The sequence below is a fragment of the Falco naumanni genome, chromosome 4 (genome assembly GCF_017639655.2).
Source record: "Falco naumanni isolate bFalNau1 chromosome 4, bFalNau1.pat, whole genome shotgun sequence".
NCBI classification, from domain to species: domain Eukaryota; kingdom Metazoa; phylum Chordata; class Aves; order Falconiformes; family Falconidae; genus Falco; species Falco naumanni.
In genome coordinates this window covers 47612776-47634223 of record NC_054057.1, presented here as the reverse complement: position 1 = coordinate 47634223, position 21448 = coordinate 47612776, and the positions used below count along the sequence as shown (strand labels likewise).

General features: G+C 39.3%; 1 protein-coding gene across 20 annotated transcripts in view; it reads left to right on the top strand.

The window, feature by feature from the left end:
* PARD3 (par-3 family cell polarity regulator) overlaps nucleotides 1-21448 on the top strand; it is a 461704-nt gene that overhangs the window by 148732 nt on the left and 291524 nt on the right. For all 20 annotated transcript variants that reach the window (XM_040589689.1, XM_040589699.1, XM_040589690.1 and 17 more), the window contains exon 3: nucleotides 4970-5150. In XM_040589689.1, the coding sequence (XP_040445623.1) occupies nucleotides 4970-5150 (181 nt within the window). The remainder of the gene's footprint in view (nucleotides 1-4969; nucleotides 5151-21448) is intronic.

The window sequence follows — 21448 nt, the reverse complement described above, 5'->3', positions numbered from 1 at the left end:
TTTATGAGTTTCTGTGAAGGATTTCTGATTTCATGGATTTGTGCTGGAGAGAGATGACTTGATTGCACCATTTGATAGTGATGAATTGTTTTATATGGTGTTAGTACTTAACGAAAACGTAAACAATTGTTGCTGGTGCGATTAGTTTTTTAATCCAGTTAATTAACATTCAAGTACTTAATCTAGTCTATTAATTAAGACTGCATATGTGTTTACTAGATTTTAATTATGTTAGAATAGATGGAAATTGTAATAATTAATATTGGAATGCAGACTGCTGCTGCTGTGTCAATATTAAATGAAATCATTCTTCTTGCTTTTTATTTTAAGTAAATATCACCTGGTTAGTACGATATGCTCATCCTGTTATCTCTTCCAGAATGATCTAAAGGTTGGAGTATAATTAGTTCCATACAGCATGGTGGTGTGGGAAATAACTATAGAGGGTGGAATGCAGTAACTTGCAGGAATGCCTTCCCCCTGTCCCAAAGCCAAAGGCATCGCAGTAAAACTTTGTTTCGATATCTCAGGCTGTAGAAGAATTTCTTTGTAAGCTGTTTGCTTGGTGAACCAAGTATATTTAGCAAAAAGAATTGCATTATGTTGTGCCTCCTTTTTCTGTTTGCTGTAGAGTCTTTATCAGTCAAAAGAGAAGAACATCAAGTTAGTAGCTGGTTTTTCAACTGCACTTCTATTTTTTTTTTTTCTTTTGGAGGATGATGATAGTGGTAAACAAACAAACAAACCATACAACCTCTTCGAGTGTACTGAAGATCACAAGTATGCTTTTTATCACTGGGATGATTGTTGAGTTTTACTGCCTTTATTTCTTTAAAAAATAGCTGTTAGTCAAACAGTGAATATTGTTGCTTTTTAAAAAATAATATCTTTTGTTGATAATTCATATTGGATTATGCATATTTCTTGCACTGGAGTTTAAAAAAGTAGGATTATTTTAGTTTATGCATATGGACCTTTCAAAGACTTACTGTAATTACATTGCTGAAATGGAACAATCCTTCCTGTAAGTTATGACCTGAACAAAGCTGCTGTCTTTATATTTGAAAGTGCTACTGAATATTTGAAACTTCACTTTTCTTGAAAAACTAGTATATACTTACACTGGGGACTAAATTCTTAATCTTGTTCAAACATGATTCTTCTGGTGCCAGCTTACATCGATGAAGGATGTGGATCTGTATTGAAACCTTCCTTCTATTGCTTTTGCCATAATATAATTAGAAATGTAAGCGTGCCAGTCTAAATTAAGCCTGTCATTCCTCAAATATGCTTTCGGGAGACAAAGTAGTTTGTTGCTGTTTGATTTTATTTCCCATTTCCAGATTTTTAGTTCAATGATTGACAAATTCAAATAGTGTGTCCTCTTACCCCAGGTGATTAAAACTGCTGTAACCTATTTAACCGTATTTTCATGTCTTTGATGCATTCAAGTTCAGGACCCATGGAATTGGGATGGATGTAACTTGCTATAACTAGTACTGTTGTTATTTATTATTATTGTTGATATGATGCTTGGTCTTTGGATGCGGAGTTGTCTTTTTTTTCAAGAAATGGTTTCAAATAAGCCAAATGGCTCAAGTTTTCACTGGATTTAGGTGGAAGGTCTTTTAAAGAGCTAATATTGATCTAGTACTGAACAGCTTAACTATTTTCTTTGTGCATTGTTATGGTTTATTCTGGCCTTCTACTGATCCCTTCTGCATAAGAATCGATGATACGATGAATTTCTCAGGTCACTGCGAATGATGAGAGCTAAAACTGAAGGTCAGAGAACAGGAGGCAGAGCTCCTGTGCCTCAGGTATTGGAAGTAACCACAGAGTGGTTCTGGAAAGGATTATGCAGTTCCTTGCATTTGAAAACCAGCAGTGTGCATGGTCATGGTAATTTCAGTCATTTACTACGTATTTTAAAAAAAAAAAAAAAAAAAAAGTTAGTACGGAAGCAGTCTCCCTACAGTAAAGATGATGATATTTCCAGAAATACAGTAATCTTTGTTTTCTACTCTCTTTGTAAATGTGATATTTAAAGCCCAACAAAATACCATAGGTTTACCGTTGACTTTAAGGCTGATAAAAGCTGGTCTAGTAACCTGTGTTCCATGCTTTGCTAAATTAAAACCATCTCCTTGGCCTTTAAACTTGACTGGCAACTCACTGACAGGCCATTTGTTTCCCTGGCGTAGATCAGCGTTCATTGCTGTGGATTCCTACCACAAAGGATTCTTCGTAGGTTCACTGACCTACTTGTGTGGCTTCCTTCTAAGTAGCCGTAAGGTGTCTTTTCAGATTTTTTTTTGTTTTGTTTCTTGTTCCTGCAAAGGTGGTGGTCGAGGTGTGGTTTCTGGGCCTCTAGAGGTACAAAAGTGTATAATGCCTTTCCTCAAAGGAGTTTCCTTGATTAAAATAAACTATGTTGGAGAAATCAGAAAGGAGTACTTGGTATCAGAATACAGTGGAAGGTGCTTTGACTGTCCTTGTTTCCTGTGAGCTCATGGTCCGCAGAGCGGCATACCAAGCTCTGGGAATCAAGATCCAACACTGTCTATTCACATTAGATCTTCCAGTCCTGAAGACTTTCTATCTTGTTATGAGGAATGACTGTACCTTTGTAATGCTGTTTTAAAACGAACTTCCTATCGTGTGTTCCTAACACTAATTAGATTTGGAGAAGCCTAACTTGGCTTGTGTTTCTTCACATGCTGTATGCAAAAATGTTACAACGTGGCATGCTTTCTAACGGAACTGAAGCCTTTTGAAGGTTTGATGCTGTCAAAACAATGAATACCTGCAAAAATACATAAGATCAAAAGCTAAGCTTGAAATAAGAAACATTCATTTTTTAGGTGTTCTGATGTCGTAAGTTGTAAACTGTCTGGAATAGGCAAAAAGCTGGAGGCACCATAAAGTAAAACATACTTATATAGAGAGGTATATGCACGTACCTTTTTACATATATACACAATATATATAAAATACTTGCAGCAGCATGCATTGAGTAATATGTTTCAGTCAACCTCAAAGGAACAGAATATAATTTGAGGATTTATCTTGATACTTGCCATGCACAGGAGAAAAAGACTGGATGTTTCCTGCCCAGGGTTCTTAAATGCATTCATTGTGTTTTGTTATAATACTTTACCCATCTTCACTTGTGGATTAATTTATTTTCAGTTGCTGGGGATTGGTAATTAGCTTGTTATAAAACAGTAAAATTGTTATGGGTAAAGTGTGCTTCTTTTGAGACATATCCTTCAATTTTTGTAAGTGTTGGTATTTTGCAATGTGTAAGAAAATTTTCTGATACTCTTGAGCTACTGACATTTTAGGTGTTGTCACTTTTGTGTGTAGATTTCTCAAGCATAAATCAATGAATTGTATGTTACAAGTATGTTCTAGCTACCCACAGCTGCAGCCTGTTTTTCTTCCTTCTGCACCCTACCTTTCAAATAGTATTGGAGAGAGCGTGGACTTCTTATCCATTACCAATTCATTCTTTCTATTCTGTGCGTGCCAGAACTGAAATTTGCATTAGGTACAGAATTATTGGCAGAAGTGAGCTACTTTCTGCGATTTCAAAACTACTCATTAGAAAAAGTGAATGCCTGAAAGTACTTTCAAAATCTGAATTCCCAAGTGGTTTCCACCTGGGCTTACAGTTGCGGTTTTAAATTTTTTTTATTGATGCTTGTGTAAGTTAGATTAGAGTAAAGGGACTAACAGTAAACTCTATAGGATGAAATGATGTCAAATTCACTTTAAAAAACAAACAAACAACAACAACTACAACAGAAAAAAGAAAGGAGAAAACTACCTCTGTGATTCCTTAGGTTATACAAACTTCAAGCGTTGTTCTAACAAAATAAACAATTTGCAGAGATCAGAGTAGGTTTAAGTTGATTTGCTCTATTTACCAACTTGGACAGAAGAATGTAATGCTTTCTTGGAAATGTCTTTCAAATATTACATTACAGATTAATTCATAGGCTGCAGACTGCTGTTACCCATAAAACTTTTTTACCCATCTTGAAAATTAAGTTATAAAATGAAATGTGTGTAAGAGCAGGCCTTTTCTCTTTCAGTAGGTCACCAAAGATAAATTGGGATAAAATATTTGTTTAAAATAAAAACATTCATTTGCAGTGGGAAAAATATCTCAGATTTTCAAAAAACCACTGTGATATTTTTCCTATTTCCCTTGCAATGGTGAAGGTAGATTTAAAAAATCTTGATTAAAATAGTAACTTGGCTAAGTTTTAAGTTTTTCTTGAGTTCTTAGGCTTGTCTTGAAGAAGGTGATTCCAAACAAATACAGAAGTATCTGTAAATTTATGAAAGAAATTTTGCAAGAGAAGCTCACAATTTAAATCATATTAATAGATAATAGGTTTATAGGTGGTAGATTAATAGATGATAACTTGTAGTGATTAAAATTTTTGGGTTGCTTTGTATTTTGACTGTAGCTTTCAATATGTATTAGCATAATTTCTTATGGTACATTTTTATGCTATAAAAATGTGGTTTTGCTGATGACTTGATTTTTGTAGTAATGATGCATATAAAGGTGTCAAAACACGGGTGATTAATTCCAATGCACAGGCATCAATCAGCACTAAGATAGTTTTCTGCATTTCTGGGTAAGATGAAGTGGTTTGCTGGGAAAGGTGTGACCCTTCCTTTCCTGACTTGGTGCCGTTCATGCTGCAGTTCTGCAGCTTGCAGTGATGGGTTTTGTGCCCCATCAAAGCTGTTGACCCTTGGTACTATCCAATTAATAGCTGCCTTTCCTTGGGCTGATGATGTTGTGATCTAGGCATTGATCTGAGCCTCTGCTGATAGATGTTTCTCACTCTTTGATGGGAAGAAATGATGAAATGCTGATATACAATGGCACTTTGATGGTGGTGAAAGTTTTTTTTTTTTTAACAGTACATTAAATTGTCATTTGCAGCTTGTAGCTGTATTTGATGAGCAAGATCCGCACCATGGAGGTGATGGCACCAGCGCCAGCTCAACAGGCACGCAAAGCCCGGAGATTTTTGGCAGCGAGCTTGGCTCCAATGCGGCATCGGCCTTTCAGCCTTACCAAGCAACAAGTGAAATTGAGGTCACCCCTTCAGTCCTTCGTGCAAGTAAGTAAATGTTCTTAGTATCTTGATGTGTTTCATCTTAACTTATTGAGGATGCCAAGTGCTGTTACCCATTCATGCTGCTGGGAAAATGATTCATTATCTGTCCTTATCGAAAGCTGATCAGAATTGATTAACTGCGTAAATGCTTGTTGCATGCAAGTAAAAACCTTTCTGTTTTAATAAATCATTTATAAACTGCTTTTAGAAGCAATAAGCTCCTTCTGTGCTGCCAGTTTTAAATTGTCCTCACACTGAAAAAATCACAGCAGAATTTGCAAATGCAGTTGCTGCATGGTATAATTTTCAGTTTGCCGGTTTTATTCCATTTAATAGAGGAAAAGGTAAAAAGAAACTAAAGATAGGAGCACTTTCTACTGAACATGTCAATGTTGCTAGGTTATGATTGTCACCTTTCCATAAAAACACCTGCTGATATGTGCATTTACTGTGTTGCAAAAATACACTTCTTTAAAAAAAAACAAAAAAAAAGAGCATCCCTTTTCTTTATTTCAACATGGGGAACATTCATTGCAAAACCATGAAGCAGGAATTATATATATGACATTTCTTGCTCAGACAGGATCTTTGAATGTTTCAGCTTATTAAGAAGAAAAAACATGCATCAAAATTTACATTGTAGTTTTTGTTGTTGTTAAAGGTACCATGCAAACAAGACTATGTTGGATAAAGCATTGTACCTCTTATGTGTAGTGTCTATCATTTTGCTACTGAACTTTTGAAGTGAATACTCCACTCCAGAAAATTTGCAGCAGAAGTTAGTATCAGTCAGTCCTTTGATATTCTGTAGATAAAGTGTTTTAAACAACAATTCTTAATTCCAGAGAGATTACTTATCTGTAGGTGTTCTTTTAATGGATAAAATCCATGTTTAAGTAATCAGGTAGAGCACAAATGGGAAAGTTACCACTGTATTAAGTTTGAGGGGTTTTTTTGCTGGAATGTTTTCTGTAAAATTAAGGGAACAACGTTTAACAGTGAGCTTACATAGACCTGAATGTATATCTTTTCAAGCTATAACTATGCTTCATTGCAACACAGAATTAAATTAGGGAAAGGATTAATGGCAGAATAAAGAAGTCTCCTGGAATTTCAGGACCCTTCCATTTTGCTATCCCTAGGGTATGTGACTGCTAAATACATGTCATTTCCATGCATAAGCCAAAAAGATGTCCTCCTGGGTTCTCAGCTTAGTGGGGGTTAAAGGAGGCAAGTACATACACGTTTTCTCCTTAGTATGATTATGTGGTATATTAGAGAATACATTGGTGTTAGTCCATTTAATTCATATAACACAGATAAAATTCAAAGTACATTGGACAGCTCACTTATCTTCGTTGTCATTCTAGAAGATACATGGAATAGTAAGCTCACTGACTGCTAAAATGACCAAAAAGTGCTTTGAGACCCTACAATACAAAGGTCTGTAGAAATGCAGGTGACTTCTTAAATTGTTGATAAAAATTATAGCTCTTTTGACTCTTTTTATAAAAAGCATGCAAAAGTAAAGTGGGTGAAACAGTTTGTCATAAATATGTTTTCACAAATTAGAGATACCAGAGATGTTATCTAGTTAATTCCTTTTTTAAAAAAATATTGTTATTTAGGTATGTTTTGTTTTTAAATGTTCCAAACCACAGGCTTAGAATCCCAGTCCAGTAATATTGCCCTGTATTAAACATACCTATTTCAAGAATTTCATTTAAATTTACATTGAAAATGGAAATAATATCCCTATTGTATTTCCTTTATAACTTGTGAAGTGAAGCATAGCATACAAATGGTATTCTCAGTATTTCAAATAATTATCTTCTTACTGTGTAAGTTCTATTCAGCAAATAAAACCCATCCAGTTTTGTGGTAGATGCAGATCCTGATTATTACATGTTGACAAGGTCATATATCTATTAATTGGATTGGTGATGGGATACAAAATTGCTGTAATTATTGTAATTTTCTAGCTAATTGTAGGGTTGGCGGTGAATATTTTACATCTAACAAATGAAAAACAGTATTCCATCTGAAATTGGTTTATAGCATTTTAGACATTTTGTTTTACATCTCTGGTGCTTTTTGCTCACAAGCTGGGCTCTGTTGCTCAGCAGCTCGCTCACAGAAGTGTAGCTTTGTGCCATTCTGCTACCGTTCACCTGCACCCGAGGGGTACGGGGCGGTCTCCGTTCGGAGGTGGCATCTCAGCGCATTAGGCTGGGGCTTAAGGGCCTGCTGAGATTTTCCTCTCTTTGTTCTGGTTGCCATGCTACCCCTTTTGTTTGTTTATAGATCACACCATCGCTCCTCTCCCAGCAAGGGAAAGGTTAGCTAGATCAGGTCCAGCTGGAAAAGTAATATTCATCTGGAGTCCTTCTTTTCCCATGCACAAACACAGGCTGTGCTTTGCACATGGGGGGCTGTGTCAAATTGAATCTTCCCATCTAAATGTGGAAACGAAAATGTGGCTGGCCAGTACCCCCTGTGTTGTTTTCCAATGTGAAAACACAATTCATCAATACAAATGGTTGATTTATTTATGTTCTTATCTAGCTCTTTCTCTTCTACTGCTTTTCTGTTACACAAGTTAAACTTCCTCTTGTTCTATTTTATCAGTTGAGCTGTGGTTTTTTTCGAAGCATACAGTACACAAGGCGTTTTTTTGTGTGTGCCTGCGTGCTTTCTGAGAAGAGCTTGGAAGCTCACTGCAGAAGATTGTTAAAGCAGACTGATGTTTATTCCCTGCTGAAATATAAACTGGAGGCGCAGGTGAAAATTGCCAAACCTAATGAGCAATTTGGCAGATAAGACAGGATGTCAGGCAGTGACAGTTCATCAGCGGGTGCACTGCCTGTGAACCAAGTTGTTTGTTTCACAGTACTGCATTTAAATATTGTAAATAAAATCCCTTTCCAGCTACATGAGATATTGTGAAAAGGGTCATCTCTTTGTTTAGTTTTCCTTTTAAGTTATTTAGCTCTGTTAAATATCCAAGGGGGTGGTCTTAGTTCTTGGTCTTGGGTGTGATAATATGTTACAAATATCTCTCAGTGTTTCAGCAGTTACAGTTAAAAAGTATTTTTAATATATAATATTATTTGAAAAATATATTAAGAGAGGTTTAAAGGACTGATTTTTTTGTTGCTGTTGTTGTTGGTTTTTTTTTTTTTTTTTTGTTGGTTTGATTTTGCTTTTTTCTGGCCCAAAGTAGGCATGAGTAAGGGGGTTGGAAGATCTTTCTTTCTTTCTTCAGCTGTTTAATGGGAGGGTATCAGGAAGATGAAGCCAGACTCTTCCCACCTGGGCACACTATTGCTGGAAGCAGTGAAAACGAGTTGCAGCAAGGAAAATGCCAGTTAGATGTTAGGAAAATATTTTTCATCTCAAGAGCAAAACAGGCTATTCAGAGAAGATGTGGCATCTCCATCCTTGGACATGGACAGAACTTGACTGGGCAACCTGATCTAGCTGGTACTGTTTTGTGTGGAGGGCTTGGGCCAAAGGACCTCCAGGGATCTCGTCCAGCCTCTGAAGTTACCATGTAATTATGTGACTCCAAATAATGAATACAATTAAAGTGTTTGCTTCTTGAAGCTGTTGTTTGTAAAAGCAGATGATGTTCATAGTGAAGGAGTTAGTGGACAGTTGTGCGAGCATATTGTGCACATACAGCTTCCCAGTGTGGTTTAGTATTGTACTGTTTGTGCCAATGTGAGCGGGCTGTGCCTTTTACAAGACTGCTGCTTCTGTTTTCTGCATGTCTTTGGTAGGTGCATCGGTTCCTTAAAAACGAGATATGCTTAAGTATAAAGTTCTCTTGAAGGCTTGGGGGTAAGCATCTCCCTGAAATGCTGGCCAGAGGAGTCTAAGAAATTACTAAGAGCTGGTTGGCAATGGTGTACTCTGGTGATGTATTTGCTTAAGTGATCTGTATCATATATTTTAGTAGGACTGTCAGCATTAGTTCAATAATCTGGTCACGGAAGCACACTACGGGGGGCGAGGGGAAGAGGAAGGTCTAGATGAGAATATTCTGAAGCGAGTGCACGGCTGGTTGTGAAGTTGTACTAAAAGTGCAGAGGAGCAAAGAACTTGCTGCAGGTTCACATCGTGGTTTACCCAGCAGCACAGCTGTTGCTCTGGGTTCCCTGTGTGCATGCGTGTTGTTACCCTGCAATAAGCACAAGTTTATTCCTCACAGGTAGGGAGCATGCATGCAGACTTTCACTGGGAATTGACTGATCTGTTAAACTTGATGACCTTGCTTGCCCTTGAGTTTGTGGTGTGCTCTGCTTTTTGTGTAGTTTTTAGTAGTTCACTGGCAAATTAGTAGGGCATATAGTCCCTGAGGGCTCTCAGGTTAAGGGCTATTCAGTATTTTAATAAATCTGAACCGGAATATAGATTATTATTGCATAAAAAAACATAAGAGGGAGTTTAAAGCACTTTGGATATCAAGTTTTCAGTTCAGCATTCATTTCATACATTTATAAACTCTTTTGAAATCAGTGAGATGTGCACAGTCACTGCATCTAGAAAGAAAAATGTAATTTGCAAGGCAATACTAGTGAACAGCTAAGTACACAGTATGGCAAAAAGGATCTGGGCATTGTAGTGTATTATTATAGTGCATCTGGGCATTATGCTCTGCCATCAAAGGATCAAAGGCAAATGCTTTTGTGGGCTCACTGAAGTAGTTATGAGCAGGAAGGATTAAGCTGGAGTGACCAGCTGTGGTGCCGGACTTGTTGAAATTGTAAACAAGCTGGAGAGAGCTGGAAGAGAGCAACAAGAGTAAGATGCTTTGGAGACTAAGATGGAGCATCGGAAGGACTGGTTTGTTTAGGTAAGAAAAGATAAAAACTGATAGGCTCCAAGTCTTCAAAAGTATTGTTTTTTTCTCATTCTTGATGTCTGCTGAGAGAAGGGCCATTGGCATTTCCTGGGAAAAAAAAACATTTTTTGTAACCTTGTAGGCCAGAAAAATGTTTTTATACCTCATGTAACAAGTCAGTCTTTGTGGAAATGGTTCAGAAGTTTGTTCCTCTGAGTGCTGTCCTGCGCTATGCTGGAAGGCAGGACAGCTAGCTGGTTGTGGCTTGTCTGTCCTGTTCCTCACTAAGCCATCGGGTTGTTCGGTAACCACAGGTGAGCCATTTCATGAGTCCATTGTAAATACGTATGTGTCTTTTCTTAGTATCTCAGAATTTGAGTGTTCAAAAAATTCAGTACTGAGCAAACCAGTTAAAGGTGTGAGTGCATAAATAAGTGTGTGAACGTGAAGTACTTTAAAATTGCTGTTTTAAATATGGCACTTCACTGATTTGATACAAGTATTTATCTAGAGTCCCAAATGCATATTCTGAGAATTAATTTGTTAATATTTCTCAGTGCCTTTGTTTAAAGATTTAGAGCACTGCATGTTAGTATGTTGGCAAAGGACTGCAGAGGTGAGCTCATATTTGTTCTGGTTTCAAAAATGACTGTTTCAGCACTCGTTCCCACATATGGCCTTTAGACACTTTTTCATTCTTGTTTGTATCTCTTTGACTCCTTATTCAGCTGTGATTCAGCTTTATATATGGAAATAAAGCAATGTTCAAATGTCAAAGAACTAAGGAAGCAAAAGATTAGAAGAGGAGGATGAATTCATCAAAAAACAGATGTTTGGAGCTTTATCAGATGGAGTTACCTCTAGGGTTAAATAGCTGCTTACAAAATGCAGAGAAAGGCATCCACATATTATAATGAAGGATTATGGCTTTACAGGCAATGCTTGCTAAAGTCAAGGGGATGTTTTCCACTAGCTCAACCAAGCTTTGCATCAGGTTAGCTTTCCACGGTGAGACTCCTCAGTCAGGAACTTTCATCAGTGACCAGCCAGTGTTCAGGTGCTCGTCATTCAAGTGCAGTTCCAGGAATGAATTCCAAAAGATTTCCTAACCATCATGCCCACTTCCTTGCCAGGTTCTCAGATGTTTCCTTTACCATGTTGGATAATGCGAAAAGAGCCTTGAACTGAGGCTTGCACCAAGCTCTTGGCAGCTGAATAAGGAAGGTTTACTCATGCATTGGAGTTTGAGGAGAAGATTTAGCAAAGTCTGTTTCCTCACCTTCTGGTGCTCTTGCCATTCAGGAATTCTTGCTGCATTTATCCCTTTAGCTCTATCAAGGATGTGATTGTTTTAAACCCAGAGTCATTGAATCAAAATATCAGTACCAGGTTCTGCTTTCTTCCATGAGGCTAATTTTGTTCTTTCTACAGCACGGTTCTGACTTGAGTGATCTCCAATTGGTGTTTTCTCCAAGCACAGTGCTCTGCTGTTAATTTGGGATTGTTGAGCAGTTTAAAAAACATGTGGTTTTGATGAGGCCGTGACACATTTGTAAAAACAAGTGGCTTTTAAACTGCTCAAGTTTCTAAATTAACCTTTAATATCTTCGATCTTCTCAGTATACCATCAAGCAAAATACTGTAGCTTCTAGTAGGATCAAAAAAATCCCTGAAACCAATAAAGTAAGGATTTTAGAACTTACTGGATTCTCTAGAGGAAACTGAAGTCATCATGGGCATTTCAAGATGTCATTCCATATGGTGAGGGCTTCTATCTTTGAGTACTGATAATGGAGAGTAATAAAAATATGGTATGGTATCTGATACCTGGTGGCATTTTGTACCATAGGTACAGAACATAGTACAAGAGAGATAATGAGGAAGGGTTATGAAGATGTGAAGTAATTGAATTTGAATAGTTTAAGAAGTCAGGTTTAGATATTAGTCTAAATTTGACATCTTAAATAGATTTAATGATCACTTGAACAAGAAGCTATTATGAAAATCACAGCTGTACTCTGAGAATGTTTCAATGTGCATGTGTGGTGGTGGTGCTGGGTTTTATTTTCCCCTTCTTTAAATGAAAGATAACTTTTTCATTAAGGGAACTGTATTTTTATGTATACAAAAATGTTATGCTATCTTATCCAATCAAACATTATAGTGTAGCTGCTCAAGTCCATTGTATTGGGGTGTCATGGGTTTTAATCCTGTTGTGATAAAGCTATTTTTTAATTTTTATTTTATACATCACACATGTATCAGTAACTGTAGTAACTCTATTGATAATTTCTTGATTACCTCTCTATTTCTTGTTGTTGTAAGCAAACAAGGAGCACAGTGAAGGCAAAGGAACATTTCTGAAATAGCAAGAAATGTTCGTTCACGCTACAGATACCACCCTGTGAAATTTTTTACTTTATGGAGGCATGTGTACACATTACACTTTTTTTTAAATCCATCAGCTTCTAAGAACCTCGTTCAGTATTTATAGGTGCTTATTCTGAAATGTGATAAAACAGTATGCTTCAAGGCATCCTTGATATCCAGAACCACCAGTCCGTCAGAGTAACTGGTATCCTGGTCGTGTTTTGCTTTGCTTTGAGGCAACAGCATTGGTCTCTAGTGGGGTGGACTAGTGACATAAACTGCTTGCAGACAATTTGCCAACAGGAGAGGATGCAGAGTTTATCAAATGTACTTAAATATTCACTTGGTCCTAAGTGGGATGATCTTACAGGAAGGGTGTTGTAGAGCCAGTGAAGAGTGTTCTGATGCTGGGAACTCCGTGCTGTGCTGCCTGCAGTATTATCCTGTGTTTGATGCACTTGCCCCCAGCCCAGACAAGTATATGGATGTTTTTGACCACAAGCCCAAGGCTGTACGGTATTATACTTCAAGTATATACCCTTTAGGCTAAACTTGTACTTCAGGGAGAGCATTGTTGCTTGCTTTTCTTCTTAATTCACAAGGGATCTTCTTGCTCCCTTATTTATTGCATTTGCGGTATGTGAACTCACATACCCTTTTTTTCAGATGGGAATGCATTCTGCAGATAGACCATCTCTGTTGGTGATTATGGGGAAAAAGTTGCTTTAAATTCTGTGTCTTTTGACATGTTCTTTTGAGGGGGATGAAACAGGGACAGATGGCTGCTAGTTAAATAGACTTGTTTTTTAGTTTGGTTTTTTATTTACTCTCTTATGCACTGAAAAGGACTGAAAGATGATACAGAACTAAAGGACTGGATGAGAAATAACTTTTCATTAATTTATGGCCTTATTTCGTACTTCTTAAAAGATAAAAATTTTTCTTTCTCCCACTCATCTCTTGTTGTAAATCTGAAATGAATTGTGTAAGAGGAGCTCCAGCTTTAGAAATGCCATGGGTTCATGTTAGGGGCAGATTAAGCACTTAGAGTGAGAATCTAGTGTAAGTCTTTAGAAGAACTTTTCTCCAGAGATTTTGGCCTCCAATAGTACTGGATGCTGTGGTTACAAGCCCAGCTTGAGCCCATGAACCTGGCCTGAGCTGAGGTGAGTCACGAGCTCACCGCCTGCTCTCGGGCTCACACAGCTTGGCTCGGCTCAGCTTAGCACAGACCCCTTGGTCTCCAACTCTGTGATGCTGTGGGGGCAGGCGGGGTCCCCCTTGGTGACACAGTGGCCATCTCACTCTGTGTGTGTGTGTGTGTGTGTGTGGCTTTCACCCACCCGGGTGATGCCAGAGCTCGGCTGTCTGGGATTGGAGGTAGATGTGGACTTAGGGGTGTGTTCCAGGTCTGTGTTTCTTGCCTGTGTTACGGATTTAGGAATTAGTTATGTCAACATTATTTGGATTTACAGAAACTGGAATTGATGGTGTATGTGGGAAGGGAGTTGAGGTCCGTGTGCATTTACAAACAAAAGCATAAAATGGTGCTTAGGTTAAGATTAAATACTTGTACAACTACTTGCATGCATACAGTAAATAGCTGCACAAAGACAGCGATAGCAAGCTGTTGTGTTAGCTTCTGGAAATTGTGCACGTGAGCTTGGGACTAGGCTTCTCAAAGCAAATTTTGATCAACCATTAAAACCTTATCCCGAGGGGCTGAATTTGATTCAGCTTGCTGTACAGCAGTCACTGGTCATAACTGGAAGTAAAATTAGAACTCTTTTGGCAATTGCTGGGCAACAGTTGATTCAAAGCAGACACAATGGATGAGGTTGATAGCAACAGACTTCAGATTCTGCATCTGAGCTAAATACTCGAGGTAGCCCACTTTATCATTCCTGGAGAAGAATAGATGCCTTTAGGGTGAGTTCATCTGACCTGTTTTACAGCTTATTTCAGGATGAGATGGACTATGGTCTAGACTAGCTGCACTGGCTAATCTGCATTGATGGGACAGAAACAGAGTTGACCAATCCTGACCTATATGTCTGTGGATCCCATTCAGCATGTGATTTTCCTCACACCATAAAAGTAAATTCTTATATGAAAGATTGTTTATGAAGCAGGATGTTGCCTATGTTGCCTTTAAAATGGTCCTCTTTATATTTGGAAGAGAAAGGCTAAGTTACGTTTTACAAAGCCAAAGGCTTCTCAGTTTGACCCACAGAGCAATTTTACATGGCCCTAAGAAGTTCCTGCACAGCCATAATTATGTGTGGGAAGTCTATTAGAGTTGTGGACAGTATGTCATGAATGCAGATAGTCCCACGTTAGCTTTTTTCCAAAGTAAAATTTCGTTTGAGAAATTTCCATGGGATTTTATGGTTAAACCAAGTGTCATCTGCCTTGGGTCTAATGCTGGTATCCAGTCACTTTACGCGGTACTGCTCCCACATTGGTAAACCTCTGCAGAGAGGCAACAGTACTGTTTCTTGCCACGCATTCTTGGGCCTCAAAGCATAACAGGTCACGCCATGTGGCACTGAAAAGCCAACCTAAATCTGGGGGAATAAGCATGACATGGAGTTAATGAGCACTGAAGGCTTTGAGTTGTCTTCACTGGTCTGTGCAGTTGAGTGCGTCTGTACCGCTTTCCTTCACGCACCATCTGACGCAGCGTCTGGGTGTTGTGGCCATGCTGTCCTTGCTGCTGTTCGGGTATCCTGGCTCCGTGTGGGCTTGGAAGAGGAAAGCTCTCTGTATACATGTGCAGCCTCTGAATGTGTGGCTGGGGAAAGGAGCCATCCCTCAAATATAGGCTATTAAAGTAAAAGTCTTTGCAGTTTGCAGACAGTAATGGTGAGCAACAACTGCTGAGACTGTTTCAAGTGAGGTAACGTTTGAAGCCATATTAGTAGTTTTTAGTAGATTTTAAAAGAATAAAATTATGTTCATCAGTTTCTGACAAATTAAATAAAAAATGGACACACAGGGCTTGTTAACCAGCCCTATACAACATACAAATTAATTTTTCAATGATTTTGGGTAAGTTCTGTCTTGATCTCTCTGCTTTTGGGCTTTTTGGAACCAAAATCTTGGAAATATTTTCTGAGTATGAAAGCTTTCTCCACCAAATAAAAAAAATGATGTTAGCTTCTATTCCGACCTCTTTTAAGCTCCGATGTTTAAGACCTTCATTAGATGACAGAGAGATTTCAGGTCAAGCACTGCCTGACTTTCATGATGATTTCCATCTGAAGGGTCTTGCATAGTGAAGTCTCTTCATGTTTTATTTAAAATTTTAGTTGGGCTCTTGACTCATGGAAAAATAAATAAAAATGAAGGGCTTACTAGAAGTGCTGTGGTAAAAAAATTATGGAACTGCTTTTTCAAATGAACTATGTGACATTTATCCGTGAGAAATACCCATTACGTGAGTGACTAAAGGTACTGCTCTAGTTTGACATAGTAGGCAATATTTCGGAGTATTGTACATGTAGATGATTTACCTCTACCTCTGTTTTAAGTTCACCTTTAAAGTAATAAAACAGAAGTGAGCAAAGTCTTCCTGTAAGCCTGCTTTCCCATAGCTCTTTGCTATGCTGCTTAAAACATAACGTTACAGTGAAATAAGTATTTCGACTTCATCCACCCATAAGGGTAGGGGGAAATCATTTCGCTGTTACGGCTGTACTGAGACAGTATTTCTAGCCCACACTGGGGCAGCGACCAGGGGTGTGGTACGTGTAGCCGAAGGCTCCGGGAGAGGGTCTTTGCAGAGCGCTGGCTCCGTGGTGAGCAGGACAGTGTCCGGGAGCTGGAGAGGGAGGAGGAAGAGGAGGAGGAGCTGCCTGTAGGCAGTAATGGAGGGAAGGAGGAGAAAACAGAGCTGTTTAAAAATCTAGCCCCCCAAAAGTGAAGGGTAAAAAAAGCTTCAGCGAAACTGCAGCTGTGAATACGCATAGATGTTTTATTACAGCTTGGTCTGTGTATTTCTTGTGGCAGCTGAAGCGTTTATTCTGAATTGTATGCGTCTGTTGGCAGTTCATCTGTGCAGTAGTACGTTGTGGTGGCAGCAGATCCAGAAGGCCCATGGAAGATGGGAGTACCACACGTGTGCATCTGGAGCTGTGTGTGCGGTGGCGCTGGGAGCGAGCAGCTGCACTGCCGAGGGTGCGGGCAGCGGGCGTGCTGGGTGGCAGCAGGGCAGCCGTGCCCAGCAGTGTGCCAGGCTGTGGGCAGGGGAGCCGTGCTCGGGGCAGCAGGCACTCGGCTGGGCTCGGACGCTGCAGTCTTCCCACTCTGGCTTGCAGCTGCCTGGGTATGTGCCTGGTGACATGAGCTCGCAGACGAGCGTGGTGCATGCACGTGTAAACTGGTTTGCACTTGTATGTTAGAATTTCCTTAAAGTTCTCAATGGCTGCGAGTTCGGGGTAGTATTATAACGCTGATATTTATGTGCTGTTTACCTGCTGTGGCTGCTGGTGTATAAGCAAGCTTCCAGGAGCCTTATTCATTCTGCGTTTTACCAGGATGGTTTTGTGGATGTGAATTTTTTCCATGGGATTCCTATTACGGGCTGAATTGAATATTAAATTACTCCTCAGACCCTGAAGGCAGTACATCAGCGTCACTCATGCTGAGCAATTTGTGCTGTGCTGTATGTGCCATGGTACTGGCTTCAGTTTCTGAATTCTCCCAGGGCTAGGATTTTGCTCCATTTATTTCCATTTTTCTTTTTCAAAGTCAGAATGTTTTACTAAGGGTGAAAAATATTTTTAATGAAGTATTTTAATTTGTTCTCATGTTATGGGCTTGTATTTCCCCCTCCCCTCATCCAGGTTTCACCAGATGTTTTAAATATTTTCCGAGTACATGTGCTTTCAAGGTTTTTCTGCAAATCCAATTGTGTTTAACAGGCACTCAGTCCTTGTGAATCAACGTTTTTTTTTCTACACCCCCCCCCCCCCCCCCCCCACACACACACACACACACACTCTTTATGCCTCCCAGATCTGGCAGATGTCTTTGAGTTTTAGGACAAGAAATTTTCAGTGTTTTCTGTATGAAAACAGATAAGATTGGTACATAGTTAGAATTTCCTCTGAAAGGAACAGTTTCAGACCTCTGTGGGAGGAAGGAATTAATTGACCATGTTTTGTAGAATTTAGTAAGTAATTAAATCCAATAATATATCTTATGCTATATCAAAAGTGATGGCTTTTGTAAGGAGAGCTGTACTTCTGTTTTTTCTTCACTTCCCCTTCCCCCCCCAAAAAAAAAAACTGAAGCAAGTGGCGTATGCAACACGTAAAGAAAAGACGGTGCTTGCTTGGTCTTGCCTTAAGAAAAAGTTCTGGATCTTGAAGTCATAGTTTTAGCAAGATGGATGGTAATTTTCACTCATAGATACATATGCTGAATTCAGTTTCATTTTTACCTCGACCAGCCAAATTAAATCCATCTGCTTCATTTTAGCCTAACTATTTCTTACTACTTTCACTTGCGTTGCAATATAAATTGTTTGTTCTGTGTTTCCTTACTTCATTTTTCCCCCTACTATTTTTTCTGTCATTTGCTTTAAGACACCTGAAGGGTCATTTTTCACAATGAAAAGCGAGGAAATGTCAAAGGTAGGGCTGCTGATTAAGGCTCTTTGTGTGCTCTGTGCTTTCTGTCTGTAGTTATCAAGCTGCAGAATGTGAGATGCTCAGCCTGTGTGACGGGGACAAGCCTTAACTTGAGAGAGGGTTTGCTGGTGACTTGATGCGCCTTCCTTCTGTTTCCATTTGCTGACTTCCAGATTGAGAACCCGGTGCAGTGTGTTAACTTGATGCCTCATGGAAATTTTAGAAAGGAGACAACCACTTCGTATCAGCCTGTGATCAGAAACAGAGGGAGAAAGGAAAAGAGAAGGCATGAAGAATTAAAGAACAAAGAAGCATGGATTAGGGTGGGGGGCAGCTGGTGGGAAGGAGTTAGACAAAGGGAATACTTACCTCCCTGGGGACAAATAAAAATACATAACTGTTTCCTTGATGTTACTTTGCCATATAAACAATTACCCTAGCAGCCATGTAAACGATGCATGATTATGAGAGAGAAGTGAGCAGGTTTCTGCTGCCCTCCTTATCTCCCTTTCCTTCTCTTTGCAAAACTATCTGTAGTATCTGAGACCTGGTCCATGCCAGAAACTGCAAAAAACAGTTAAAAAGACATGAAAAGGAAGGATATTCCCACATGATTACACTTTTGTTATTTCTCAAGTGTTAATCACAAAATGAAAAATGGTATTGTGTGTAATCTTAGATTTGTGTAAGTGCATGATGACATTTTGAATTACCTTTCCTGAAACACAAACTGTGGATGTCTCAGATGTAGAAGACATTCGCTGAATTGCAGAGCTTTAAAAGTGACAGTCCCAGGGCTTTGATGGATTCTCTGTCTCCTGAAGTCTTGAAATTCAAGTCAATATTTTTTTGTATTTCCAACAGAAGTTAAAAGACTAAATGCAGACATTATTGCACAGTGTACCTGGGCTTATATAGGTGTTTGACAGGATGATCACAGGGTGTCTTCAGGATTTGAATTATGAGTCTTGTTTGGAGTCTTGCCGTCAGCTGCAGTGTGTGTAGCGAATGATTCTTCGCACACTTGGACTTGTGCTTTTCTCATTTAACACTTCTGTATTTGTTTTCTTCCCATTTTCTTTTTTTTTTTTTTTTTTTTTTTAATGCCGTTTTTCCAGCTGTACAGTCTGCCTGTTTACTGCGTCCATTCCAGCTGGTTCTGTAGTCTTCCAGTCACATCTAACACAGCCTGTCTCTTTCTAGCTATACTGCTGTAATGTCCTTTTTCTCCAGCAAACCCCACAGCAACTGGGTTTCTTGTCCATCCATACCCTGTTTTGTTTGTAGGTGGAGAGTGTGGGGTTTGGGGTTTTTTTTGTTTGTTTGTTTTGGTGGGTTTTCTTTCCTTCCCCCCCCCCCCCCCCCCCCCCAGGAGAAAAAGGAGAAAATTCACTTTAAAGGGTTTTTGCTTTTGTTTTTTGGAATCAGCTCCCCATTAGTGTGAACCAAGGAGGACAGACAGCATCTGGTTCTGTCACCATGGCTTGTGCTGGTCTCGCTCTCCTGCAGGACTGGCTGGTGCCTGAGCTGCTACCCAGGAAATGTGGGCTGATAAAATTTATGAATTAACATTTTACACTTTCATGGCCTTTTAACAGAAACTGATGTGTTTTGGCTCAGCTAAAAAATGGACATCTTGAGCCCTTTTCTTCCAGATTATTTCTGCTCTTTACCATACTTCATGGCCAGCTGCTGGTGTAGCTGTACCACAGAAAGTTCCAGAGACTATTTTGCAACATTGTTTTCAAGTCTGGTCTGACTTAATTAGTAGGAAAAAACAGCTTATATATCTGGCTGTATTAGGGGGCTTCGTGCTGTTGTGATGTGACTGCTTATTGTTGAACCTTCAATACAGAAGGCAGTTTTTTTTTTTTTGTTTTGGAAGAAAAATAGGTTAAAGATGTAAGCCACCACATAAGTGCTAAGTATGATTACAAAATGCAAAAATGATGATGACATAAATTCTGTAAGGAATGCCACTGAAGAATGCCTGTGGGCCTAGGTTTTTATTCTTTTGCTTTTACAGCAAGAGACTAAAAATGCTTATGCAATATTAATTCAGGATATACAGCAAATTGGCATTTGGAAGCATTCAATTTTCTTCATAATTGTTCTCCATTCACTTGGCCGATTATCAGTAATTTCAGGGAATTAGAGATGCTCCTTTTAGAAGTTTCTAGTGAACTCTTTAGAATTGTCAAACAATAACAAACCTGCCACTTAAGCAGCAATTTTCCCTCTCGCTGTCCTCACAGTAATGTTAGATTGCTCTTTGGAAAGGCTAGACAAGCAAACTGCCACGTAGTAAATCAGTAGGAAAAATTTTTTCAGCCTCATGCTGCTGAGTGATTTTTGATCTAAGAATTTTTGTGGTTTTTTTGTTCATGCAAAGTCTTCTATCCTCCATTTTAGGTCCAGAGAGGTTGGGTTTTTTTGATAGCAAGATCTGCAAAAGTATATTTTGTTAAAGAACTTACTACTATACTTTCCTGGATTAAGCTTGTATTTGTTTAGTCATCTCCAGGTGAGTCCCACAAAGCACGTGATGTCCAGGTCTTGCCTTTTCCTCTGCTGTAAAATGAAAAGGGAAACAAAATTGTTAAAAACCCTCAGGAATGGGATTGTGAAGTGGCGTTTACTGAAAAGGTGGCTTTCTGTCCTCTCTGGCTGCATCACGGGACTTCCTAAAGGACAAAGTGTACCCAGGGACAAGAGCTATAAACCTCCTGCAGTTGGAAAGGGGTGTTGGGAGGAACTGTTCAGTGGGCATGTCTGCAACAGTGTGATTCAGTGACCTGGTGGGGTATGTTATGTACCTGCCTGTAGGTTATGGATGTGCAGAGCATCATCATCTGTCTCTCCATGTCCCCTGTAGTTAGCAGGCCAAGAAGGGGGCCAACATCCCAACTCTGTTCTTGTGCCAACCAGGAGCGAGGAGTGTGGACATCTAAATGAGTGTGGGATTTAGGTGGTTTTGGCTCCTGTTCCTCTTGGTGAAGCTGCTTCCCAGCCCTGCTGAGGTGCTGTTGCTGAAGAGGTGCAGCAAAGCTCTCAGAGGTGTTTAACTGCTTTTCTCTCCCGCTGGGTGGAAACAGCAAAAAATGATTACACTTTGTTGCTGGTTTTAGTCTAGTAGTTGTATTTGAGATAACAGCTGCTTCTGAAGAACATGAGAGCAACCTTGCTTTACACAAATGCATCTCAGAAAAGGTAATCTCAGAAAAAGCAAATATACCTGTTTAGCTTATTTTAATCTACCCTACGTTAGAATTGCTGTAGTAATCACACAAAAAGCACAGTGATGGTTGCATGCCAAGAACTGATAAAAACGGGGAGGTGAGTGAGAGGTGCTTGATGCTAAGCAGGGAACAGGGAGCAGCCCAGCGAGCAGCCCAGCGTGCCCTCCTGTCCAGCAGCGATGTCTTTTGTAATACCTGCATCCAAGAGTT